Source organism: Odocoileus virginianus, chromosome 5 (assembly GCF_023699985.2).
Source record: "Odocoileus virginianus isolate 20LAN1187 ecotype Illinois chromosome 5, Ovbor_1.2, whole genome shotgun sequence".
NCBI lineage: Eukaryota > Metazoa > Chordata > Mammalia > Artiodactyla > Cervidae > Odocoileus > Odocoileus virginianus.
The window spans coordinates 89,820,770-89,847,123 of record NC_069678.1 but is presented as its reverse complement, the minus strand read 5'-3'; the positions used below and the strand labels follow the sequence as shown (position 1 = coordinate 89,847,123).

Genomic DNA, 26,354 nt, shown 5'->3' with positions numbered 1-26,354 from the left:
GAAGAAGTCAGATATTCCTACTCTTAGAGAACCTTACTTAATAGGTTGCCCCCCACATAGGACCCAGGTACCGCTGGGCCAGGAACCAGAACCCTGTAGGAGGGTGTAAAGGAAACTGGGTCACCAGATTGCTGACCTTTAGGTAAGGGAGGGCCTTACTCTGCATCTTGGGCCTCCGTCAAGGGCCTTGGCCTGCCGGGAAGGTCTACACACCATCCATTTTGAAGAAAGGAAAATGGAAATGAAGAGGGCACCTCACCTCACCCTTGAGGGTAGGAGATCTGTGCTCAGCCCTGCAGCTAGCCTGAGGTTTTAGGATTGTTGGGCAGGTCTGCTTTCAGTCAGGACAGGGTCCCTCCAGGCCAGGGAAAACCCCAGGACTTTTCAGGGCCTTGACTGGCCTCAGGTCTGCGGTCCAGATCCCCAGCATGTGGCAGGCTGTGGGGCAGGTGCTTTCTCCTAGGACCACTCCCCAAGCCCTGCCTTCCGCCTTGGGCCTGGCACCAGCCCCGCCCACAGGAGCAGCGATCCCTGATTTCATTCATAATGTGTATCAGATGTTGAAACTTGGCCCTTGGGATCCTGAGCCAACAGTCATGCTCCACTACCCCTAAGTGCTTGCAGGAATGTTCCAGGGAAGCTTGACCCATCTCCCCCAGCTCCAGCCACTGCCTTAGTTTGGTTTCTTTTTTTTTTTTTTAATTTTTTTTTCATTTATTTTTATTAGTTGGAGGCTAATTATTTTACAGTATTGTAGTGGTTTTTGCCATACATTGACATGAATCAGCCATGGATTTACATGTATTCCCCATCCCAATCCCCCCCTCTCACCTCCCTCCCTACCCCAGTTTGGTTTCTTAAAACGCCTCCTGGCATTTACTTGGTGCAGAGCCCAGGCAGCTTTGGAGAATTGAGCATTTCTGATGCGGTGGTGGTAGAACCCCTGGCTGGGGGCTGGGGAAGAATGCATGCTCCTTGAGAAGGTGCAGAACAAGAGTCCCAGAGAGCTCCCCGGGTGCTTTATGAAATCAAAGAGGCTCAAGACACCTCTGCATCAAGGCCAGTTTCAGCACAGTGCTGTTTATACAACAGGCTTTATTGAGATTGTGTCAATACAGTCAATACCATTGTTTTTCTTTTCAAAAAGAAGTCCCATTTTCTTTTAGATTCCCAAGTGCATTTTTCCCGAATCTCCTGTGACACAGAGCACATAATAGGTATGTAGGGAACTAAGCTTCCTATACCAGGTTAGAAATGAAATTACTAATGGAAAACATTTAAACCTTAATCTTTAAAAATGAAAAATGAGGAATCAGAATACAAAAATGCACAAGGTAATGTAGTTTTCATTGTTAAAACCCGACATAGTTTATCAAAGCTAATCAGTTAAGTGGACACCGGGAACTAAAGTCCCATAAACTTTTTGGAAACACTACCCACCTCTCCCCAAAGGCTTCAGGAATGGCACTTAGCAGAAACTCAGTTCTGTGAAACAGCTCCTTTTGTGTTTCGGCTCCCCGTAGCCTCCTCAGGGCCCTGGACTTTACTGGGAGCTGATGCATTTCCACCCATCAGAGCCCTTCCTAACAGGTCAAATGGCCGTGGCTTTGCCTCAATAAGGATGCTGAGCAGGTGGCCCCCACGAGGTATGATTTAAGACTTAGTTCCCATGGAGCTGATGGATAAGAAACCCACCAGGAACCCTAGCCCAACCTGCTCTTGAAGTGCCACTTGGGCAGATTTGGGTTTTCTTTTCTCCTTTTGAAAGTTAAAACGAGCAGTCAAAGGGTCTGCTTGATTTGGAGAAGTGGGTGGGGAGGAGGCCAGCCCAGAGGCCGGAAGGAGCCACAGCACAGTAAGTCGGAAGTCGGTGATCAATCTCCTTCCTCAACGCGGCCAGGCAGGGTGAGAGCAGGGCTGCAGCACGTCCATGCTGGGTCCTCATCTCACGATATCCGCTCAGCTTGAACTAGGGGCCAAGGGGAGGGAAGGAGGTCTTGCGTGTTTCCTGCAGTGGGGCGCTCTGATTGGAGAAAATGGCAGTAACGTCCAACTCATCCCAAAGGGGCCTGTTGGCACCCTTTTTCTCAGGGCCTCAGCCTCCTGGCCCCTGAGGAAATTGGAACCAGAGAGTGGAAGGAGAGGAAGACCCTGCAGATTAACCCCTGGAGTCGACGCACACCCACATCTGGCTCTTCCTAAGGAGAAGCGGCCAGGTGCCTTCATCCGCGAGCTTGTGTGAACCTTGTTCTGCAGGTGAACGAGAGGCTCTCGGCCGTGGGGCTACTGGGGGTGGGCTGGCAAGCACCCCTTACGATTTTGTCTGAGTAAAGCGGCTCTCCCTCAGCAGGTGAAAGGAGAGACAGGGAGGAATACTCATGCTTGCTGATTGCCAGCCCTGCTTCGTGCCACCTGTGGGCACCCCAGGGGCCTGGGCGGCTGCCCTCACACTGAGCAAAGTCAAATAGTGGGGGCAGCCTTTGGGATGGAGACGAACGTGAAGAACAGCCATCCTGCTCCAGGCCCACCCCCCACCCCTCACAAACCACCGTTCTCCGTGGCTGCGGCCTGAGCAGTGAGTGGGGGTCAGCAGCGCCCAGGAGCCAGCAGGAGCGGTCACGCACCCGTACCCACCAGGGACAGGCCTGCAGCCACAGCCCCACTGCGAGGGTTGCAGTCCTGACAGGTGTCCACACTGGCCACCACCACGGTCCCCCTCCTCCCCTTTCCCCTGGAGAGAAACAAAAACTCTTCAGGAGATCCATCATCTTAAGCTGGAGGTCCCAGGGCCCCTGGAAGAGCCCCAGCCAAGAACTGAGGGAGGCCACGCCCCATCCCTTGAGCAGGTGCCCTCTGGGGACCAGCAGGCTGGGCAGGGTTTGGGAGTATGTCTCCCCAGGGGAATGGAGGGGGCTGCTCGGTCCCCTCTCACCGCTGACTCACTGAGAAGCAGCCTCCTTCACCGCCTGGCAGAGCCCAGGACTCACAAGGGGGCAGGGGTCTCCACCAGCCAGGCGGAGCGTCCTGGGGCCCTGCCAGGGGGCCAGGCAGGGCAGGATGGGGGCACAACCCCCGCCACCGCACAGACACATGGGGGAGAGGAACTCAGGCCAGCTTCTTCCAGAAAGAAACCTCAGCCTGCGTGGGGAGAATCCCAGTCAGCCTCCCCAGAGCCGCCTTTGTGCCTGCCTCTGTTCCAGTCTTTGGTTTCTTCTTTAAATGGAGGTTCTTGGTAAGTGAGAAGGTCTCTCTACCACTAAAGAGGAGGAGGCCAGGGCAGCGCGGGTTATGTGGGACACAGCAAGAATCCCGAGAAGGAAGAGTGGATGTACTCGGTGGAGTAGAGGCCGTTGGCCTGGTCCGAGGGCATCTGCACCCAGACCTGGTCGTTGGGCCGCAGCTGCAGGACAGCGCCGCCGGACGCCTGGTCCAGGAAGCCCTTCTTGTACTCGTCGTAGGTGTATGTGGCTGGCACGTTGTTCTTGTAGAGGGCCACCCACACGTTGGTGCCCTTGACGTGCACGTGGTAGGCGAAGTAGTAGACCCCGCCCACGGGGCAGGTGAAGATGCCCGTGGCCGGGTTGTAGCCACTGTGGCCGTTGTAGAGAGTCCGGTCAAACTTGACGGGCATGCCCGAGGCGGGGAAGGGTGAGGTGAGCACAGCGGTGAAGGCGGGCGTGGCATGGGCCGACAGCTCCCCCAGCCCCAGCTGTGGCTTCACCCCCTTGCCCAGCACAGCTCCCTCCACGCCACCGTTGGGCAGGTGCAAGCCGGCGATGCCAGTCTCGTCGAAGGCCCCCGGGGCTCCGGGGGGGCCGGGGGGGCCAGGAGGCCCAGGAGGGCCCGTGAGTCCTGGGGAACCTGGGACCCCAGGAGGCCCTGTCGGCCCAGCCACACCAGGTTCCCCCACTTTCCCCTCTCCAGGGGGCCCCGGCAGGCCTGGCTCACCCTTCAGGCCCGGCAGACCCTGGGGCCCAATAGGGCCAGCCGGACCCTGGAGCCCTGGGATTCCTGAAGGGCCCCTCAGGCCAGGCTGTCCAGGGAGCCCCAAGTCACCCTTCTGCCCCAGGGCTCCTGCCACCCCTGGTCCTCCAGGGCGGCCCATGAAACCTGGCTCACCTTTGGGCCCAGTCGGTCCAGGAGGTCCATGAGCCCCTGGAAGCCCCCTCTCTCCTGGGAGCCCAGGTTTCCCAGCCAGGCCACTAGGCCCTTGGTCACCCCGAATGCCAGGCACTCCTGGGGGTCCTATAGGCCCTGTCTCCCCCTTAGGCCCAGGGACCCCACGTCTGCCAGGGAGCCCTGCAGACCCCGGAAGTCCAGGGGGCCCCCCAAGACCCTGTGGGCCCTGTTCCCCCGGCTCCCCATCCTCACCTGGCTCGCCCCTGTCCCCCAAGAGCCCCGGGACCCCAGCTGGACCCCTGTCCCCCTTGGGACCTGGCAGGCCTGGCATCCCATAACCAGTAGGGCCTATCAGGCCGGGGGGGCCCCGGGTCCCTGGCTCCCCTTTGGCTCCTGGTGGGCCCTGTGGCCCTGGCAACCCTGCTAACCCCGGTGCCCCTACACCATCCACCCCAGGGGGCCCCTTTGGGCCCAGAGCCCCAGGCTCCCCCCTGGGTCCTGGCACCCCAGGAGGCCCAGTGTCACCCTTATCTCCAGGGGCCCCAGGAAGCCCATCCAAACCCGGTTTGCCTAAACCAGCTGGACCAGGGAGACCTGGGGGCCCTGGGGCACCCCCCTGCCCTGGGGCTCCAGGTAGCCCTGGCTGGCCCACTCCATTTTCACCCTTGAGGCCTCGATCACCTGGGGGCCCAGGCTCTCCCTGGGGCCCTGGCTCCCCCCCAAATCCTGGGGGCCCTGGCACCCCCTGGGGGCCTGGCTTTCCAGGGACAGCGATGCCTGAGGGCCCAGGGAGGCCAGGGGGCCCTGGGGGCCCCCGGAGGCCCTGGTCCCCTCGTATCCCTGGCTCCCCCCGAAGCCCCGGCTGCCCTGGAGGTCCAACCTTGCCTGGGAGCCCTGGGGGACCAGCCTTGCCCATCCGGGAGAAGCCAGGGGGCCCGGCGGGGCCAGGCTGCCCGTGGAGCCCAGGTTTTCCGGTGCCTGGTTTTCCTGGGAAGCCAGGAGGGCCGGGGGGGCCCCGTGGTCCAGGCTTTCCAGGGGGTCCAGGCTCTCCTTTCAGATCCATCGGCAAGAGTGGGAGAGGCATTTCTGAGAGAGAAGAAGAGAAGAGGCAGTCAGAGGCCTGGACAGGGAGGCCAGGGGACCCATCTTCCCACTCCCTACCCAGCATGGGGGTGCAACTTGAGAAGTTAGGGTTCTGTACCTGCTCATGAAGACCACCCTGGGCCTCCCTCCCTACTCTCAGGAAAGATGCAATTTAGGGGTGGTCTGGTGGCCGTCTCGGGAGATGCAGGGCATCCACAGCCAGGGCTCCTAGTTCCCAACCTACCCAGGCTGGGCCTCCTTTCCCCAGGAGCCTCTCATCCCTGCGGAGCTGTGGTGGGCTGGCCACCAGGTGGCACCAGCAGCCCTCCCTAGAGCCAATCGGCGCCAGCCCCGTCCTACTTGCCCACAAACCTTCCCGCCCCTCCCCTACCTAAAGACCACCTCCGCCAGCCAGCTCCACCCACTTCCGGGCCCTCTTGGGTGGGAGGCCCTGGACCCGCATCAAGAAGCAAGTGGAGGTGGGAAGGTCTTTGTTGGGACGGACGGGCTGCGGCTGACAGGGGCCTGGGAGGAGCCGGTGGAGGTCCAGAGACCGGGAGTGGGGGGCCAGGACGGGCCAGGGAGGGGCGGGGCGGGGCGATGCTCACCCAGGTACTGGCCCTTGCCCTCGCGGAACGGCGGCCCCACGGGTCCCTTGTGCATGGGCTGCACGTACTGCACCGGCGGGTACCCCGCTGCCCCGGCGGCCCCACCGCTGGCAGCCGCCCTCGGCCCGCACCCCAGCAGCAGCAACAGCAGCAGCAGAGGCGGTGGCAGCGAAGACAGGGCCGTCCAAACCCCCCGCATGGCGTCCGCGGGCGTGCTGCGGGGAGGAAAGAGAGAGGCCATCAGGCCAGCTCACGGGTGGTTTGGCACCAGCCCCAGGAGCTCACAAAAAGATGAAAGTTTAGTTACTATTCACAAGCAATTCTCAAAGTCTCAGAGTCTGCAGAAGTTACTACTAAACCTCTCCTAACCCTGCCCCTGGCTCTCTGTACAGGCAGGGGTGGGGGTGAGGTTCCTGGACAACAGCCTCCCAAACCATTCACTTGGCAGCCAGATGCCCTTCCAGAGCACCTCTAACCTTGGCACAGCCCTGCCAGATACTGTTTGATGATTACACACCCACTACCACGTGCTGGACTGGCTCTCTGCCAGGCATGAGGCTAAGCTCTCCAGCATGGGAGCTCACTTAATCCTCCCAGCACTTTAACGAGGTATTGTTATTGTCATCCGCATTTTCCAGATGACAAAACTAAAGCAAAGGTCTCTAGGAAGCAGCACTGGGATTTGCCTAAGGTCTGTCTGACCTCACATTAAGTCCAGGCCTTTCTGGGGTTCCCCACCATCTTCTGGATCAAGTCCTTTGTGGGAATTCCCTGGCTATCCAGTGGTTAGGACTCAAGGCTCTCACAGCCAGTGGCCCAGGTTCGACAGCCAGTGGCCCAGGTTCGATCCCTGGTTGGGGAACTAAGATCCCGCAATCCTCGAGGCCATTAATTGATTACATCTATATGTATGACTTCCCATATATGTATGGGCTTCCCTTGTAGCTCAGCTGGTAAAGAATCTGCCCGCAATGCCGGAGACCTGGCTTCGATCCCTGGGTTGGGAAGATCCCCTGGAGAAGGGAAAGGCTATCCACTCCAGTATTTTGTCCTGGAGAATTCCATGGACTATATAGTTCATGGGGTTGCAGAGTCGGACACGACTGAGTGACTTTCACTTCACATGCATATGTATGACCGAGTCCCCTCGCTATTCACCTGAAACTATCACATTCTCTTACTTGGCTATACCCCAATACTTCCCAGGTGGCTTCCCAGGTGGAGCTAGTGGTAAAGAACCTGCCTGCCAATGCAGGAGAGATAAGAGACACAGGTTCTATCCCTGGGTAGGGAAGATCCCCTGGAGGAGGGCATGGCAACCCACTCCACTATTCTTGCCGGGAGAATCCTGTGGACAGAGGAGCCTGGTGGGCTACGGTCCATAGGGTCACAAAGACTCGGACACAACTGAAGAGACTTACATGCATACCCCAGAACAAAATAAAAACTTTAAAAAAATTATAAGTTAAACAATAATCTTTGTAAAAGTCCTTGGTTCCCAACTTGGTGTTCTAATCATCTAATCAGTATCTGTGTCTCCAACTCTACCATCTACCTCCCCTTTCTCTGCCTCTCCCCTTCCCCATACCTTTGCCCCAGTCAGCAGGCAGCCTCACACTTCTCGGCCTTTGCACCAGTTGTCTCTCTGCCTGCAATGTTCTTCCCCTTACTTACGCATCCTTTAAGACCCAGGGAAGCTGTCACTCCTTCCTCTATAGAGTTAACCCCTCACTCCTGTGTCCTGACCTAGACCTGTCTCAGCATTTAGCTCAGCTCTGAGAACAAGGACTGAGTTAGGAAGAAAAACAGGCTCCAGATTTGGATAGCTAGCCTAAATCCTCCATTCACCAGGGAGCGGAGCCTGAGCAAGAAGTGTCCACGCTGTGAACTCAGTTTTCTCATCTGTAAAATGCAATAACATGTCCACACTAAAACGTGTACACGAATGTTCATATTGGCATTATTCACAACAGCCACAAAGTAGAAACAACAGATGTACATCAACTGATGAAGGGACAGTGTGGAATATTCAGGCTATGGAATATGACTTGGCAATAAAAACAAGTGAAGTACTACTGATAAATGGCGCAATACAGATGAATCTTGAAAACATCACTAAGTGAAGAAGCCAGGCACAAAATCATATAATTCTATTTGTAGGATGTGTTCGGGATAGGTAAATCTATAGAGACAGAAAGTAGTTAAATGAGTGGTTGCCTAGGACTGGGGTGAGTAGACTTGGGGAGTGACTGTTAATAGGTACAGAGTTTCTGTTGGGACCCCCTGGTGGCTCAGACAGTAAAGAATTTGCCTGGAATGCAGAAGTCCCAGGTTCCATCCCTGGGTCAGAAAGATCCCCTGGAGAAGGGAATGGCTATGCATTCCAGTATTCTTGCCTGGAGAATTCCATGGACAGAGGAGCCTGGCAGGCAATAGTCCATGGGGTGGCAAAGAGTCAGACATGACTGGGTGAATAACACACACACAGGGTTTCTATTAGGGGTGATGAAAATGTTCTAAATTGATTGTGATGATGGTTGCATAATTCTGTGAGTGCCTTAAAAACCGTGGATTCTTACACTTTAAATAAGCCAATTGCATGCTATGTGAACTGTATCTCAATTAAGTTCTTTCTAAAAAACTAGGCTAGGACTTCCCTGATGTCGAGTGGGTGAGATTCTGTGCTTCCACTGCAGGGGCACAGGTTTGATCCCTGATCAAGGAAGTTCTGCATGCTGCAAGGTGTGGCAAAAAATAACAATGATTAATTTAAAAGCTAGGCTAGGAGATTCCCTGTTGGTCCAGTGGTTAGGACTCTGAGTTTCCAGTGCTGGGGGGCCAGTTTTGATCCCTGTTCGGGGTACTAAGATCTCACAAGCCTGGAGATGTGACCAAAAAAATAAAAAGAATTTTCTTTACAAACTAGGCTAACAACCTGCTTCTCAGGATTGCTGTGATGAGCAGAGATATCTTGGTACCCCAGGGCGGGTACCCGTCAATATCTGCATAGGAGACTAGCCTGACATTTCATACACTCCAGGGAGGTCCCACTTGCCCTGGCATCCCTGCTCTGGGCTCCCCTCACCCCACCCAGGGGCCCTCCAGACCTGTGTGTGGCTGCAGGAAGGTGTGGCAGTGGGCTGTGCACATCCAGGGATGCACCTGGGGCTGAGTCTGGAGCTGCAGTGCAGTATTCTTCCAAACTCAGTATCAGGCGGGCTTTGCAGGAATGAACGTGGGGCTCTGGGGCAGGATGGTGAAGCTGCCAACCCAGCTCTGCCATCAACCTCCCTGTAACCTTGGGCAGGTCTTCAGCCTCCCTGAGCCCTGCCACCTGCCACCTAAGGGCTCCCGGGGTTCACATCACTAACCCTTTCAACGACCCCAGACCAGCTCATACAACTACTGTCCCCTATTTTATAGATATAGAAACTGAAGCTTAGACTAAGAATCTTGCCCAGAACACCTGCCCTCAACACAGGCCACCTGCTCTGTCTGCACCGTGACTGGTGCTAGGCCGCCTACTATAGGCCTGGCCCTCAGATAACTCTCCGGCCAGGCACTGCCCCAAAGTTTGACTTTCTATCCACATTCAGCCCTGCAAGGCTCATCAGCCCTGTTTTACAGGTGAGGAAACCGGAGTGCAGTCAGAGCCTAAACCCAGGCAGTCTGACTCTTAAGCCCCAGCTGCTAACCAGCAGGAAGCAGGAGGAGGGGAGTGGGCAGTTCTGGTCTGAGTGGGCTGGTGGCCGAAATCATGGCACCCCCACAGGAGGACCCAAGACAGCCCTGGCTCCGGGGAGGACTTCCCTGTAGGTCATACGGTAAAGGATTTGCCTACAATGCAGGAGACCTGGGTTCGATCCCTGGGTCAGGAAGACCCTCTGGAGAAGGGAATGGCAACCCACTCCAGTATTCTTGCTGGGAAATTCCATGGACAGAGGAGCCTGGGGAGCTATAGTCCACGGGGTCGCAAAGAGTCGGACACGACGGAGCGACTAATACGACTACTGCTACTGCTACTGGGGAGCCTTGGTCCTCTTCCCACGCTGTGTGAGGCCGCAGGGAGGCGGGGGCTGACGGAGACTCAGCTGGGAGGGCGTCTGGGATGGGGAGAACTGTAGAGGGGCACGGGGCACCAGAGGGAGAGCCCCCCCAGTCCAGGCAGGAGCCCAGGCAGGGCCCCCTACCAGCTCCCCACCTCTCACCCCTCCTTGGCAAGGCGGGTCTCCAGGAAGCATCCCCGCCCGACGCCCCCGTGGCTCCCTGAACTTGCCCCATCCTGGCACCTCCGGCTCCATGGAGGTGGGGCGGGACCCGAGCAGGTGTTTCCTCTGGAGGGAGGCGTGTCTGAGGGAGGATGACAGCTCACACCTCCGCTGGGGCACCGCCTAAGTGCTGCGTCACAGTGCGCGGTTGATGTAATTCCCACCAGATCCCCGGGCAAGAGGAGCTATAGCGCCTCCTCTTCCTATAGACGAGGAGTCTGCGGCTGGAGACGAGCAGGACGGAGGCGCCGCCCCCTGGCAGCCAGGGTCTGAGCGGAAGTCTGTTAAGAACCTGAGCTCTTAACCGCTGGGACAGGCTGCCTCCAGGGAGAACGTGCCAGAGAGCACAAGCTAGACAGAGAGGCAGGCAGACTGAGAAAGGGAAGCTGTCTTCCAACTCCAAGCTGCCTGTGGGTTTGAGGAGGGAAAACTTACTCCAGCTCTCAGAGGGGAGGCGGCCATAGCAGTCCAGGTTGGGGGTGGGGAGAGAGGGGCTGGGAGTGGAAGTGTCCCCATCACAGGAGAAGGGGGCTGCAAAAAGAACGGATGGCCCTGGCATGGTGCCACATAGCTGCCCAGGTGGGACGGACTGCCCCCCCATGCCAGCCACCAGCAGAGCGGAGGGTGCTTGGGCGCCCCTGCCTCCTGTTCACTGTCATCCCTTTCCTGCCGCCCCCACCCCCGGCTCCCCCCGCCGCAGGCTCCCCAGGCTTTCTGGCCGATGCACGCGTTCGTTCCTTCGGTTCCCCCTACTGTTGGCCCACCTCCTACTCTTACTCATTCTTAGACGTCCGGGAAGCCCATTGGATGCCTCCCCTGGGCTCCACTGACACCTGTGGGTCCCGCTCACAGCTCCGTTTCCCTCTGGCTTTTTTATTCTCTCCCCGCTCCCCGCCCTCCCCTCCATGCCCAACACAGGACTGGGCTGGCACAGTGATAAACGTGTGATGAACTCAATTTGCTGTCAGATTTAAAGATCACACGAATAACTCACTCAGACTTTGCACAGATAAGTGTCACACGGCCCTGGAAGCCCCCTCCTCAGCCCCTCAGAGGGGCTTATGTGTCAGCTAGAAAGGGAACAGGTGGGACATTCACGTGGTCTCAGTCAAGAAACTTCAGCTAAGAGCTGCCCGCTTGGGGGACAGAGGCGCACGGGAAGGAACAGCCGATCCACTTGCTCCCTCGCTCCTGGTCTCTGCTCAAGGGACTGGTTGGCGAGAGCCCTGAGGCGCAAGCCTGGCTCTGCCGTGTGACCTTGAGCAGACTGTCACCCTCTCTGGTGACCTCAGGAAGGAAGGCAGGAGCCGAGGCAACCGGGAAGGGGCTGGGCGGACAAGGGCAGGAGGTGGGATGCATAAGAAGACGCTGATTCAGGGGATGGAGCGGTGGCGGCAGCAGGGTAGACGCAGTGTTTGGACAGCTGCAAGTCCTTAACGGGGATTTCCCCCCTTTTCAACAAATCCCCGTAAAACAGCATTTTGTCCAAGTCAGCGTTTTGTGGCAGCCTGGGCCTCCTCCGGGGGCGGCAGAGAAGGTTGGCTGCGAGCGGGTAGCGCTCCAGGGTCCTTCAGAACAATGAAGGGGGGGGAAGGGGAATGGACCCCAGCAGGAAGAAGAAGCGGCATGAATACAGACCCCTCTTTCCCTGGACAGGGCTTCAGGAGCAGAAGGGCCTCAGCAATAAGTGACCCCTCCCACCAGTCCCCTCTCCAAGGGTCCTGTCCCAGGGACGATCAGCAGGAGGGGAGGGGGCAGGTGATCCTGTGGAATTTAAGGGCCTGCCCTCTCCCCACCCCATTGCACACGTGAGCTCTCAGAGGTCGCGATGCAAAGCGGGGCCCGGGCGCGGGGCTCAGGTTCCCGGCGGAGCGTGCAGGGGTGTGGCCAGTGCGGCCCGGGCCGACCCCCGCCTCCCCTCGCCCCGGGTGGGTGGATGGAACGCGGCTGTGCGCAGGCTCCTGCGGCTCCAAGCCCCCCACCCCAGAAGGGCGGCTGCAGCTGAGGGAGCCGCGGGGAGCTCAGGCAGCCCCGGGGCCTGGCCAAACCACAGGTATGTTATGAGACGCTTCCTGTTGTGGAGACATTTCTGCGGGATCGGCTGCCCCGCTTGCTCCCCCGGTGCCTCCTGTCTCCCCACCGGCCCGGCCGCGCTCTGCTCTCTCCCTGGGTCTCTGGCCCTGACCCATTTCTCTCGGTCTCTCTTTCTCTCTCTCTAAGCCCAGTCTCTGCCACTTCAACAGGTGAGCAGCATTTCTGCGGCTCTCCCTATCAGGAGTCCAGCCCTGGGCCGGGTGGGGGGTCCTAAGGCCCTTTACATTCTGACTGCCCCTGAACTGTGATTCCAGCAGAGCTCCTTTTCAGCTGTGTGATCTCGGGCAAGTAGCTTAACCTCTCTGAACCTCAGTGTCTTCATCTGTGAAAGGGTTAACTGACATGGTCTGAACCATTGGCCCCTTACGGCTGCCCTGTTCTGTTACCCTGATGGCAGAAAGTCCTGCCTTCAGTCTAACCTTGACGACTCCTGCTGCAAAGCAACATCTCCGCCAACCCTTGGAGACCTCAAGTGACTTGCTGCCAAAGGCCAGGACCTTGTGAAGTCCCCTAAAAGTCAATTATCTGGCCTTCTAGGCCTTTTCTCTGACCGCTCCTGAGATGCTGCTAACTAGGGGTCACACAGCCTGCTCAGGACAAGGACGGAGTTATGGATCTTGGAAAGAAGCAGAGGAACGGCCCTCCTCACCCACTGGGCATGATGCCCACCCCCCCACTGCCTGGCGACGCCACACTTCTCCAGGGTTCCTGAGCTCCCCATCCCCCACCTCTCTCCCAGCTTGCAGAGATCGGGATCCCTTTCCCATCCCCCTTTCCTGAGTTTCAGATGAAAGGGGTCCTGTCTCCCACTCTAGGGCCCCCGCCCCGCCCCTCCACACCTCTTCCTCAGGGCTTGGGGGAGGGTGCTCACTGTGGATGCCTCCCCAAGTCCCAGCCTCCGCATCCCAGTCTATACAGGCCTCACCCCCGCCCCTGGCCAGCCTCATCTTTCTCCAGCCCTTCTCAGCCAAGCTTCTTGAAAGAACTCTCTCTACCCCTCACCCTCTCACCTCATGTGTTTCCTTCTCACCAGCACTGCCTCCCGCCTTGTGACCCTGCTTTCCTCCTTCCTGGAAAGGCTCCTCCTCAGATTCTTCTCTGCTCCTTCCCTCTGCCCACTTTGCAGACCCAGGCTTGCCCCAAGGAGCTGGCCAGACCTCTTCTCTTCTCTCTGGATGTTTCTCCTGCAGTTTCCATCTCTTCCCAGCTCCCACGGTTCCAATCCCAGCACCAGGGACTCCCATGTCTGTTTCCAGCTACCACTCCCCTGAGCCCCAGACTCTTGAGTTCGACTATGAGCCAAGCATTTTCTCCTGGCTGTCCCTCAGACACCTCCACCCAAACTGCTGTCATTATCTTCTTCCCTATTACATGCTTCTCCCCCACTCCCTGGTGCCCAGGCCAGAAATCAGGACATCACTCCTGCCACTTCTGACCCTTCCTTCCTTACATGGAATCTCTCCAGCCTACACACTGCCTTAGCCCAGGTAGGAAAGGCTGCCCCTCCATCCAGCCAACTCGGGCTTTCCTCGTTGACTTTCCCCGGTGTCCTTGAACAGTAACCGACCTGCACAACTATCTATGACAGCCCTGTTCCTTTGCCCTCAAACCCCCAATCCAATCTTGCGGACTCTGTCTCCTCCATTTCTCTCACTTCTGTTCCTTCCCCTCCTCCCCCATTCTCTCTGTCCTAATACAGACCTTGTACTCTCCCCACACACAGCCCAGAGCCTGGCACAAGCCAGCCATCCAGTAAAGGTTTGTTAAATTGCCAGATCCTCACCTGGATTATCATAACTGTTCTCTCCCACCCCTCAACCTCAGCTTCTCTGTTTTCCTCAGAACATCCTATAGCTACTCCAACAGTGCTTCTAAACTTTAGTGTGCATCACATGATTTTAAAAACACAGGCTCCTAGCCCATACCCTCAGGGATCCTGATTCAGTAAGTGTGGAGCATGGCCCAGCATCTGCAGTTCTAACAACCTCTCCGGTGACACTAATGCTGCCTACATGTGAACCACACTTTGGCACAGCTCCATGGCCATTCCCACTCTGGATTCTCCAGTGACTCCCTGGTACCAACATGATAAATCCCACGTCATTCTGCAGCTCACATAGCTTATTGGAGAAGGTATATAGTTGTCCCTCTGCATCCACGGGTGATTGGTTCCAAGACCCCCCATGGATACCAAAAATCTATGAATGCTTGAGTCTTTTATATAAAATGTTGTGGTGGGACTCCCCTGGTGGTCCAGTGGCTAAGACTCTGATCTCTCAATGCTGGGGCCCTGGGTTTGATCCCTGGTTGGGGAACTAGACCCCACATGCCACAACTAAGACACTGAGCCGCCAAATAAATAAATAAAAATAAATATTTTTTTTTAATGGTGTGGTATCTGCATATAACCTATGCACATCCTCACATATACTTTAAACCATTTATAATACTGATTGCAATGTAAATGCTATATAAGTAGTTGCTGGGATACAAGGTAAACTTAAATTTTGCTTTTTGGAAATTTTGGGAATTGGTTTTCAAGTATTTTTGATTCACAGTTGGCCGAATTTGAGGAAGGACATGGAACGTGCGGATACAGAGGGCTGACTGTACTTTAGATTCAGTGGTAATTTGGATAAAGAAAGCAGAGAGGATGGCGAGATCATAGTGAGGCTGGCAGACCCCTGAGATCACAGCTGATGGGGAGACACACTCCAGGTCTAAGGGTCATGTGTGTAAGGAAGAGGTTGGTTCCCCACCAGCTTGTTGTGGGAACCATGTGGGTGCTTGATATGCCCACACAGACCCTTCTGCCACAGGTGTCTCTGACTCCAGATCCTCACCGGCCTGTGTATCTGAGACGTCTCCTGGGAGGTCTCTCTCCTGTCTCAGTGTCACCATCCCATTTGCCCACCCCGTTTATCTTCCTCTGCTCTCTTGTGCCTTATACCTAGGTCCTGTTAGAGGTCCTGAAATCTCTAGCTGCTGGTCACTTGATGGGAGCCTCCAGAAGGCCAGCATTTGTGGCCTTAATGCTAACATCAGGTCTGGGGCTGACCTCCCTACATGATCCCTGAGCAGCCCCACAAGGTCTGGGTGGAGACTTGCAGGGTCCAGTCCCCATGACCTCACTGTCCTGCAGGTCACTGAGACTCTGAACCTCTCAAATTTAAATGTGCAAGCGTGAGGACTGTTTCGAAGCTAAAGAGCTACCTGGAATCTGAGAGTTGGGGGATAGAGGGAGGTGGTTAGGCTGGGACAGGGCTGCCTGGAGAACACCTTATTGTCCAGACTGATGGCAGGACAGGAGTGCCGCCCTCTGCCCACCTTGTCTACACAACCAAGTTTCAGTTCTGCCGAGTCCCAACACCCGTCACCCCTGCAGGTGAAGAAGACCTTAGACCACAGGGGACCTCAACTTGCAAAACAGCATTGGAGGGAGGTTTTAAGGACAGAGTTCAACATGCCCATAGAGGCAAGAGATGGTGGAATATTCCAAATTGACTGGGCAAAGAAGAGCGAAGGGCTTCTAGGATGGGTAATATCTAGGAGGCAGAGAACCTGTGGGTCTGAAACTTGAGAGGGAGTGATATAGGCTGGAGATTAAAATAGTGCTTCATTGGCGGCATTGCTGCAGCCTGGATGAGGGCCATGAGCTCACCCTTAGGGAAATCACCCATGTTTAGGGGTGAGAGGAGAACCAGCATCCTGAATCCAAACACCCTGAACTTCTTGATGTTTCCCTGTACCCACTGCCCACCTTTGCCTGCACAATCCTGTTTGCCTGAATTGCCCTTTCTTTCTTTCTCCAGGTGGTGGTAGTTTTGGTCGCTAAGTCATGTCCGACTCTTGCAACCCCAGGGACTGTGGCCTGCCAGGCTCTTCTGTCCATGGGATTTCCCAAGCAACAATACTGGAGTGGGTTAGCATTTCCTTTCTCCAGGCAAACATGTTATTCCTCATTTAAGACCCAGTTAAATGCCTCCTCCTCCAAGCAGTCTTCCCTGCCTCCCTCAGGCAGAAAAGCTCCTCCTCCAGGGCCTGTCTTCCCCGACACCCATCTCTTCCTTAGCTGGGGCTCAGCACATAGTAGGTGCTCAGTACAGCCTGCAGCCTGGGTGCTCTAGCCCTGGCCTCTGACAACTCCACCTCCAACCTCCTGCCAGCCTGCAAGATGGCTTCCCATAGGCTCCTTTTTCCTTGGTTTCTCTTCCAGAGTCCTTCTCAGTTCTGGGCTGGAGGGGGCTTGGGCTGACCTCCCTCCCTGAAGGCGACTAGGTCCACTTCCCAGGCCATCAATCTCTGCTCATCTCTGAGGCTAGCCAGCCCACCACTTCCCTGGGGAGGGGCATCTTGGGGGGTAACAGAATGTCCAGGGAGGTAGGAACAGCCAGGTGGGCGCAAATGAACCAGAAGAAGCCCAGCAGCAGACAGGAGCCAGAGCAGCCTTGTATCCTCAGGCAGGTGGCCAGGGGACTGGCCCTTCCTCGCCAGGGGCTCAGGCCTCAGCTGGTACCATTGCTCACTTCCCAGAAGAGGCCTTGAGCTTTTGAGTGAGACTGGACATTGGAGGGCCACCAGACACAGGCACCCCCAGGCCCTAGGCTGAGCCCCGCCTTCTCAGCCGCCTGTCCCTCCCCCCACCCCCGCCTTCTGGTTCACATTTGCAGCCTTTTCCGGAGCGCCACCCGCCGCCCGCTGCCTCCGCACGCCTGCCAAGATTCCTGAGCCTTCGCGGCTTCCCTGCGCGGTGGCGGCAGCTTCGGCATCGGCAGGAGACGCTGGGTTGGGCAGGGAGGGGGCCCGGCAGGAGCACGGCCAGGCCACTGCACCCAGGCAGGCCAAGCAAACACGGCCGCGCCAAGGAACTGGGGCGAAATAGTTCACAAATGAGAAAAAGCTGCTTCCGAGTTGGGCCGGAGGGAGCTGAGGTCACCTGCAAGAGGGGCTGCCCGCTAGGACACCCTGAGGCGGGGAGGGGCTTCCGCGGCAGCTGGGGGGAACGAGGGCAGATGGCCCGCAAGCACAGGCCTCATGCAGCCTGGGATACTGGAGAACCCCTGCCCCCAAATCTAGCTTACCTTTCAGGTCGGAGGGGCCTCTGAAGGTCCCAGCAGAGACAAGGCCTGAGAGTTGAAAGAGGGAAACTGAGGAAGATGCCAGGAGCTGGGGAAGCCTCCTGCCCTAACTCACAGCCACACTAGGGCCTGCCATGGCTTTTTGCCAGGAGTCCCTGCTGGAACACTGGCCCCCAACCTCAGTCTCTTCTCAGGGAGCCAAGACGTGTGCTCCCCCACCGACTTCATTCATTCCAGGCACACTCAGCAATGCCCACAGGGGACCTGGCCCTGAGTTGCTGCGATTCTTCCTGCCCTAGGGCCCAGGCTGAGAAAGCCCCTTCTGTGTGCCAGGATCCAGGCTGAAGAAGTCCCTACACTCTGCCAGACCTCAGGCTGGGGTGGTCTCTACCATAGACTCGGGTTCCACCTGGGGAAGCTCCCACTGGGTATGGAACCCGAGGCTAGGCCACGGCTCCTGGCTCAGCGCCCTGCCCGGCCCTGAACTAGCCAGAGGCATCAGACAAGTGGCCATCACACAGTTGCCCAAGGTCTCTGGGTCATGGGAGTACACAGCAGAGTATACTGCCCTCCCTTGAGTTTCCCTAGAAGACTTCATGTGGGAAGGGGCTGATCCTGAAGGGTGAGTAGGAGTCTGACAGGCAGGCAAAGTAAGGAAAGGAATTTCAGGCAGTAGGAAGCTGCTCAGCAGATACAGGGAAGGTCCAGAAGTGCCATGAGGTTGAGAGGGTGAGCAGGAGCTGAGAGGGCCGGGCCAATCTGGTGAAGAGCCTTAAATGCTATGCTTGCGTTTCTCTGTGAGGCAATGGGGAGCCATGGATGGTTGTTGAGCAGGGCACATGATGTGCTTAGAGCCCTCGATGGTTGATTTCTGGCTCAATCAACCATGATGCCTGACTATCGTAAGCCCTAGTCCAGGTCACACAGCAGAGCTGGGGCCGTAGTCCAAGCCCAGACATGAATCCTGGGTGGATGGGGAGGGGATGCCTAGCCAGCCCACCTGGCAGGGAGGCCTGCCGGCTGCGTCACTCTCTCCCCCAGCTGCTTGCTCGCCTCTGCCCGCTCCCATGGAAACTCTGACATCCCAGTCCTCTCCCCGCACAAGCAGCCAGCTGCCAGAGCCAGCGGCTCCTAGGCCCTCTCTCCAGCTCAGCTGAGCCCTGCCCCCGTCAGTGCCACTCTGACACCGTGACCCCAGAGCTGGGTCATGAGGCTGCTCTCTCTGAGGGCCCAGCCTGGCTGACGGAGCATGGGTGGGAGGTTCTCACTGCCCAACTAGACCCTGGCTTCTCTGCCCCAGTCCCCCATCCTCACCATGAGGCTCAGGAAGAGGAAGTGACTTATTTTGGATCCAGGCTTTTGAAAGATGAACATAGATTTAACTGGGTGGTGGTGGGGAAAGGTAATCAGTCCAGGCTAAAGTAGCAGCATGTGTGAGGGTATGGAGGCATGAATGTTGTGAATATAATTAAATAAATGAACTAACTAATCATAGCTGACACTTATTATGCACCTATTATGTGCCAGGGACTCTTCTAGTTCTTCTCATGAACTGTCTCATTTAGTCCTCAGACCAACCCAATGAAGTATATGTTCTTTGTCTTTCCTTTTTACAGAATGGGAAACCAAGGGACAGAGAGGTTAAGTAATTGGCCAAAGGTCACACAGCTCATGATGGGTAGAGCCTAGGCTGTTGGTGCCAAAGCTTGGGCTCCTAACCTCTCTAAATACAGATGGTTTGAGATGAGAAGAACTGGCTGAGATCAGCCTGAGAAATGCCTTGAATATCAGAATCAAAGACCCTGATACTGGGAAAGATTGAAGGCAAAAGTAGAAGGGGTGGCAGAGGATGAGAAGGTGAGACAGCATCACCAACGACATGAATTTAAGCAAGCTCTGCAGATAGTGAAGGACATGGGGTTGCAGAGTCAGACACGACTTAGCAACTGAACAACAGCATCAGCATCAGAGACCCCAAGCGCAGCTTAAAGCTGGCTCTCCAAGCCCTTCACACATTAGCCCTTAATAATAATGGTCTCTAGAAATCCCAGGTATAAGGAATTCCCTGTCAGTCCAGTGGTTAGGACTCTGTGCTTCCATTGCTGTGCCATGGGTTCGATCCACAGTCAGGGAACTAAGACCCATGAAATGCACAATGTGGCCAAAAAATAAAAAGCAACAAATAAAAATCCCAAGCACACTTTATGCACCAGACACTATGCGTGTCCCAGGCATTTTTACCATGCTCTCCCGTAACCCTGTAAGGCGGGAATTGCTATCGCTTTTTTGAAGAGGAGAGTTGAGGCCCAGAAAGGTGACATCCATTCTCCACGGTGAAACACCAGGACTAGGATCTGAACCTCAGGGCTTGCCAGCCCTCAGATGGCCAAACCCCGGTTCACTTGGGCTTCCTGGAGACTGCCGCCACGGTAATGCTTCCCACTCCTCCTCCACCCCCGTCTGTGCTGCCTCAACCCAGATGGCAAGAGAGACCAGCAGGGCTGGCGACAGAGTGGGCCGCTCCTACCCCGGGCCTCAGGAGCCCGCTCCAACTGACCAAGGCTCCTTCAGTCCTACTAAATAGGAAAGTGGGGCGGGTGGGTGTGCCAGGGCAGGGCCTGAGCCCGCTTCAATGGGACTCTGTTCTTAACCTGCTCTCTCAGCTGCCTTCCCTAATCTCCTGAGCCCCTCCCCTGGCGACATCGCCTCCTTGCACAGTGCCTGCCTCCAGCTAAATCCCAGACCAGAGGTGGGTGGGACAGTCTGCACCCCCTTGTCCCCCACCATCTTCTGAGAGCTCAGGCTCCCTAAGGACACTGGCCAGGGCCCCAGGCCTGCTCCCCCATCCCAACTTTCCAAACAGGGGTGCGGATTGATGGCCAGGAGGCGAAGAGTCGACTCCTCCCAGAGCGGGGCTCATGGGAGAAGTATCCGTTTTCTGAGCCCTTACTGGGAGCTGGCCCTCCGCTGAGAGTCCTGCTTAAAAAATCATGACAGGGTATGAACCGCTCTGGAGCCCAGCTGCTCACATTCCTCTCTCGGCCCTGCCTCTTACTAGCAGTGACCTCATTCATTTGTGCCTCAGCTTCTTCGTCAGTAACATGGGAGGAATTCCTACTTCACAGAGCGCTGGAGAAGATGAAGGGCGTTCATTTCACGTAGCCGACTTCCAGCAGCACTAGGCACAAGGGAACATTCAATATAGGTTTGCTATTATCATCGTCTTCATTGTAAGGGAACATTCATTAAATGTTTGCTATTATCATTGTCTTCATCGCCATGACTGGCCTCCCCCAAAGCCCTGGTGAGACTAAATTACAAACCCTATTTTACAGATGAAGAACCGGAGGCTAGAGACAAGTCCCTCGCCCAGGTCTGCCAGCCAGCCCGTGGTGAATGATGCCAGAATTGGGACCCGAGCCCAGTGAGTTCACAGATGATGACAGTCTCGCGGCTCCCTGGAGAGGGCCAGTGTGCACGCAGGCGTGCGAGTGTTGGGTTTGGGCCGGGGGGGTGGGGGGGTCCTCCACATCCCCTCAGCCCCTCCTGCCTGACCCCCAGGGGCTCCTCTGCCCAAGCCCCTGCCGCCGCTGCAGGAGGGGGCTGTGCATTCCTGGCTAAGCAGCCGGATTTGCTGTGCTCCGGGAACTATGAAAAGAATGTTTGCCACGAGCTGAGCCGTGGTCGCCTGTCAGAGGGAGCGTGGCCTGGAGGGCCCACGCAGAGCTGTGTGGCGGCCAGCAGCCGCCGCGGTGGGAGGGAAGCAGGCTAGACGGGAGACAGCTTCTGCTTAGCGACGGCAGTGGACGCTGCAGGGGGGGTGGCGAGCGAAGAGTCGGCCTCCTGGGGCCGTTTGGGAGAAGAGAAAGGACCCCTCCCCACACACAATCGACACTGCTCCTCATCGCAAGCTCCAAGGAGATTCGAGGAGGCATTACTGGCCCATCTCATGGATGGGCTTATGGAGACCCAGGGAGAAGCTCACTGCCGTGGCAGAGTTGAGACCCGAGGTCCGCACCCCAGCCTCCCAGAAACCACCCTCCCTCACAGGGCCCACCAGGCCCACAACGCATCCTGAGATACCAGAAAACACCATGCCAGCCCTCACTGTCCTAGCCCCGCTTCCGGCCTGCCCTTCTCATGATTACTGCTCCCCACATTTCCTGTCCCTCAGAAAAGTACCTTGTGTATGACAGTGCCTAGCACACGGTGGACCAATGAGAAACAATTAAGTTTCCATTCCCTTCCCCCCACAAACCGAGCCCTGGAGAGGGCGGTAACCTAGGAGGTCAGCGGGGGAAGAACATGAGCTGTACATCCTTACGAACCTGGGAATGAATCCCAGCTTGACACTCCAAAGGGGGGTGCGTGGCCAGGTTACGGGCCTCTCTGAGCCCTCCACTTCTCCCTCTGTCAAATGGGCTACCGACCTTTGCCTTGCGGCAGTGTAATGAGGACTAAATGAGATATGCAAACACAGGTCCTGGCGCATAGTGGCTGCCCAGCAAACTCTTATTGTTACTCTCCCCCAAGGGGACAGAAAGAATTGAAGTTAGAAAACCTCTGATGACAAGGTCCCCTCCATCCCAGGTTCTGGCTGGCCCCTGTGAGGGGAGTACAGCCTCCGGCGGGAAGCCAAGCCTGAGCCCAGGGTCCCATCCATCCTAAGGGCTCAATTCCACCACTGGCTGCTGTGTGACCCTCGGCGAGTTCCTCTCTGAGTCTCTGTAATCCCGTCCAGGAGATGAGCCAGCAGTGCTGGCATGGCTCTCTCCAGGAGGCAGTAACCCGCTGCCACCCGCTTCTTCTGCCCTCTAAGAGCCAAGAATCTCAGCCTGCATGGGGACAGTCACCTCTCAGTTCAAAACTTTCCAAGAATCTGAATGGAAGTAGGGCCAGGCCCTCCCCCGTCCCTTCCCAGGATCCAACCAGAGGGGTGTAACAGACTCTGATCAGAAGTCTGGGTGAAAGTTCTTGGCTCTGCACCCTGATCATGTGTGACCTGGGACTACTCCTCACCTCTCTGTAGGCAAAAGGACCCTGGAAACCAGCATTAGCATTCCCATTTTATAGATGAGGAAACTGAGGCACAGAAATGGGAAGATCCTTACTCAGAGTCACGTGGAAAGTAACCCCGATCTGAGTTCCAAGATCAGCTCTTCCCCTCACTGCACATGCTGCTTTCACTTAAGACCCGCTGTCCACATCCCACCACCCTGGAAATGCCCACAGAACACAGCAGGCCTGAAATGCCCTTTCGGGGACCATGACTTCCCTAGCTGATGTCTGGGCACACATGTGCACACATATGGCCTCACACACCCACTCAGGCTTCTAAACATACATACTCAGGCCTTACAGACACTAACTAGCCCCCAGACTCATGGCCATACTCAACAGTCAGCCCCCTGCACCTAAGCATACCAGTCCCTGGAGTTCACACCCACATATCCCCTTGATCTGCCTCCTCTGGGGTCAGACCACAGTCACTCAGGGCACGATTCCTGGCCCACCCTCTCCTCACCCCCACAGTCAAGCATCACTGAGGCCTGTCCAGTCTCTCTCCTTATTCCTCTCCATCTATAGCTTCCTCTTATCTCCATGGCAACCACTTACCTCAGCCTCCGTCATCTTCCTCCTCAAACTCTTGTCCAGCCTCCTAAGTGGCCTCCTCGCCCCCCAGAACAACCAGAGTGATTCCCAATTTGCACCACTCTGCAGCTCACACCCTTTCTCTGAACAAGGTCCTAGGAAATCTGACCTCAAAGTAGTTGTCAGTCCCTCCACCTCACTCCCCCACCATGTGAGCCGTGAGCCCTGAGCCGGCAACTACTCACCACCCCCAGAGAGAACTCTGCAGCTTCCCACCTTCGCATATGCTGTCCCTTCTGACTGGAATGTCCTCATTTACCCTTTCCTCCCCCTGCACCTGTCAAAGTTCTCATTCTCCCTGAAAACCCCAGCTAGAGTCACCTCTTCGCTGCCTCTCCTGATGGCCCCTCCACACACACTTTGGCTTACAAGGTGCCTCCCCCCACGTACCTCAGTGGGCACCCTGAGACACAGCTGCACCCCATATGAGAGGCTGCTGCGCCTCTGTAAACGCCTCAGGCCACAGATGGGACTGGTTCATCTGAGGCCCCACTCTCCTACAAGGGGAGCCCCACGCCTGCCACTGGGGGGCTGGAGTGGGCTGCGGGACCAGTAGAGCAACCAGCCTTCAGTCTGGCTCAGACCCGGAGCAGAGGAGGAGGTGGGGTGCTCAGACTGACATCCCTGTTGGCTATCTGCCTGCCCCCTTCTTGCTAGGAGATATATTCACCTCCACTTTTCTCTCCTCTTCCTCTGAGCCAAAGAAGTGGAAACTCGTTTTCACTGTGACAGACAGAGTGAAACTGGAGCGGGAGACCCTACTGAGAGAGTGTGTGTCTGCGTCTGTGTGCGCGCACACGCGTGTGTGCTGTGCTGCCTGAGTATGTCTGGCTGGGCCATGTGGGGCCTGCCACGCGTCTGCAGGAGTCCGCGTGGGTGTGCGTGCATGCATGCGTGCACATGCCCTGTCTGTTGTTTCAGCATCTGTCGTGGTGTGTGTTTCAGTAGAGACGTTCTGGTGTGTGATTGTGTGTGACTGTCAATGGGAGGGAGTGTAGCTATGCAGCTGGGCGTGACTCTGTGAGTATGTCTGTGGTGTGTCCTCATTATTGTTTTGGGGTGACGGAGTGTCCGAGGGCCTATCTGCGTTCACCAGCCCAGCACGAGGCCAGTGGGGACAGCTGTGTGCTGACCAAGGCCACCAACTCCCCGCGCAGAGTTGCTGCCCTCAGCATCTCCTCTTCTGGGATCTAGAGTGGGCTCCCCATCTGCTCAGGGCAGTGAGCGTCAGTCCCCTGAGAGGAACCCCAGACTGCCTAACCCTCCAGCGCCCCCAGGTCTTCCAGACACCCAAGGTGGCTCCCTGGGAGGCTGCCTTCACTAAGGGCGCTCCAAGGAGCAGGTGAACCCTACCACCAGACAAGGGCACAGACCTTATCAAGAGATGCTGACGCAGACAGGAGGAAGGGCTTCCGGGTTGCCAGGGTCCCCTGAGGGAGGTCAGTGGTATTTCTGTGTCAAAAGCCTAGCGCGTTCTCACACACACCGAGGACCTCACGAAAGCACACACTTACTGACACATACACGAATGACATACCGGCAGACACGCGCTGTCCCCCTCACACCCCACAAAGGCACACACCGACAGGCTCACACACGCACACACACAACAAGCAAACTCCAAGGGGCTGCCCTTCAAAGCTCGTAACTTCCAGGCTCCTCTGGCTGAACAGTGTCTCCCCACGCATCCCCCCAACCCCAGGGAAATCCCATGGTCACTATGTCTCCAGCCGCAGGACAGACACTGGGGAGGCAGTTCTGGGGCCCCCAGATCCCAGCTCCTCTGAGTCAGGCACCAGCCCCCCTCGCCCCTCCGCTGGTCTCAAACCTGAGCTGCAGCAAGGTGCTGAGCCTCTGGCAGAGACAGCCCTCAAAACCCCAGTCTCGGGTTTGGGGGATGCTGTTAGGACACCCCGAATAGGAGGGACTTGGGGGCAGAAGCAGGAAAAAAAAAAAACAAAACGGGAAACCGGGAGGTGGCCAGCTAGCTAGAAACAGCAGAGAGATGGGGAGACGAGAGCCTGGGGTCTACAAGGGGTGGGGGGTGGTCCTAAGGCCCCTGCTCTCTCCCGACCCTGCGATGGAAGCGTTGTCATCCCATTTCGCAGGTGGGAAGAGAGACTCCCGGAGGTGAAATGACTGCTCCGAGCCATACGGCCAGGGATTCCACCCGGGGCCTGTCTGAAGCTGGAGCCCCCGCTTCTGGGAAGGAAGGGAGGAGGGGCTCCCTCGTACCCGCGCCGACCCCCGGCCCGAGTCCCCCAGCCTGTCCTCACCCCGGAGTCCTAGGCGCCGGCCCAGGTGTCCCCGACAGTCTCGGGAAAAGCGCAGGCCGGGTCTTGCCCTCGGAGCCCTCAAGCCCGGCAGCCGCGCCGCCTCCTCCCGGTTACCTGCAGGGGCGGCCGCCGGGCGCCGCTCCTGGCCCTCGAGGGCGGCCCGGGGCGCGCGGGCTCCAGGCAGGGGCGTCGTCGGGGTCCGCGCCGGCGGGGCTCCGCGTCGCTCTGCCGGCCGCCCCTCGCGGCTGCCGGAGTGGGCGGGCGGCGCGGGGGGGCCGGGGCGGCGGGAGGGGCGCGGCGGGGCGGGGCCTCCACCCTCCTCTTTCCACAGCCGCCGCCAAGGCCCGCACCCCGCCCGGCCGAGAGCGCGCTCAGCCCGGCCTCGACAGCCGCCTCCCTCCCGGACCCACCCGGAAGCCCCCACCCCACGACACCCCGGGCAGCGCGGCCCCCTTGCACCCTCATGCAACGCACCTTGTGCCAGCGTCTGGGACCCCCTGCCCTCTGGGGCCACCCGTCGAGGGGGGACCCAGACCCAGACCTGGCGCCGAGGAGGGCATGGTGTGCTCAGCGCGGTGAAGGGGCAGCACCGAGATTGTTGTTTAGTCGCTCAGTCATGTCCCACTCTTTGCGACCCCAGGGACTGGAGCCCACCAGGCTCCTCTGTCCATGGCAAGAGAGCTATCGCGGTCTCTTGTGCCACCTGGGAAGCCCAGCACAGGGATGGTGGGCCATACGTGAGCAGTTGTCGGAAGGCTTCCTGGCAGTGGTGACCTAGCCTGAGGGGCAGGACTAAGGGGGGTGGCGGGAGGAGGGGAGCTGGTGACCTGCTCATTCTGGGTTAGGGAAGTGAGCCTGTGTGCGCGCACAGAGGCGCTCAGTAGAATCTTGTAGGCCATGCAGAAGCTGATTAGACTTCACTTCAAGGAAATGGGGAGCCACTGAAGGCTGGAGCAGTGCAGTGAGGTGGTCAGAGTTGTGCTTTAGAAAGAGTCCCCTGACCTCTGCGGAGGAAAACAGATGCAGGGACGCTGGAGGAGGCTACTGTTCAGGAACTAAGATCCCACATGCCCAGCATTCAGCTCCCCAAAAACAAACCATGAAACAACAGTAAGAGGACCGAAGGAGGTGGAATAAGCAGGATTTGGAGGTGGGGGCAAAGGACCTAGACCTAGA

At 57.3% G+C, this 26,354-nt stretch overlaps 1 protein-coding gene across 4 annotated transcripts; it reads right to left on the bottom strand.

The window, feature by feature from the left end:
• Positions 1-1,078: 1,078 nt before the first annotated feature.
• Positions 1,079-25,458, bottom strand: COL8A2 (collagen type VIII alpha 2 chain). 4 transcript variants are annotated; one of them, XM_070468403.1, is made up of 3 exons: positions 25,293-25,458; positions 5,811-6,025; positions 1,079-5,205 (listed from the first exon to the last, which is right to left on the bottom strand). In XM_070468403.1, exons 2-3 carry the CDS (start codon positions 6,007-6,009, stop codon positions 3,287-3,289), a joined length of 2,118 nt encoding a protein of 705 aa, XP_070324504.1. In that variant the 5' UTR covers positions 6,010-6,025; positions 25,293-25,458; the 3' UTR covers positions 1,079-3,286. The 4 variants fall into 4 exon arrangements, with proteins under 4 accessions (XP_070324504.1, XP_070324505.1, XP_070324506.1 ...); XM_070468404.1 differs by lacking the exon at positions 25,293-25,458 and adding an exon at positions 25,179-25,283; XM_070468405.1 differs by lacking the exon at positions 25,293-25,458 and adding an exon at positions 22,867-22,998.
• Positions 25,459-26,354: the final 896 nt, after the last annotated feature.

What these genes read in the sequence shown, in the direction of transcription:
- COL8A2 (XM_070468403.1), bottom strand. Translation starts at nt 6,009, where the DNA reads ATGCGGGGGGTTTGGACGGCCCTGTCTTCGCTGCCACCGCCTCTGCTG. An exon ending in GGGCAAGGGCCAGTACCTGG is followed by an intron (nt 5,206 to 5,810) that starts GTGAGCATCGCC and finishes CTTCTCTCTCAG; the next exon opens with AAATGCCTCTCCCACTCTTG.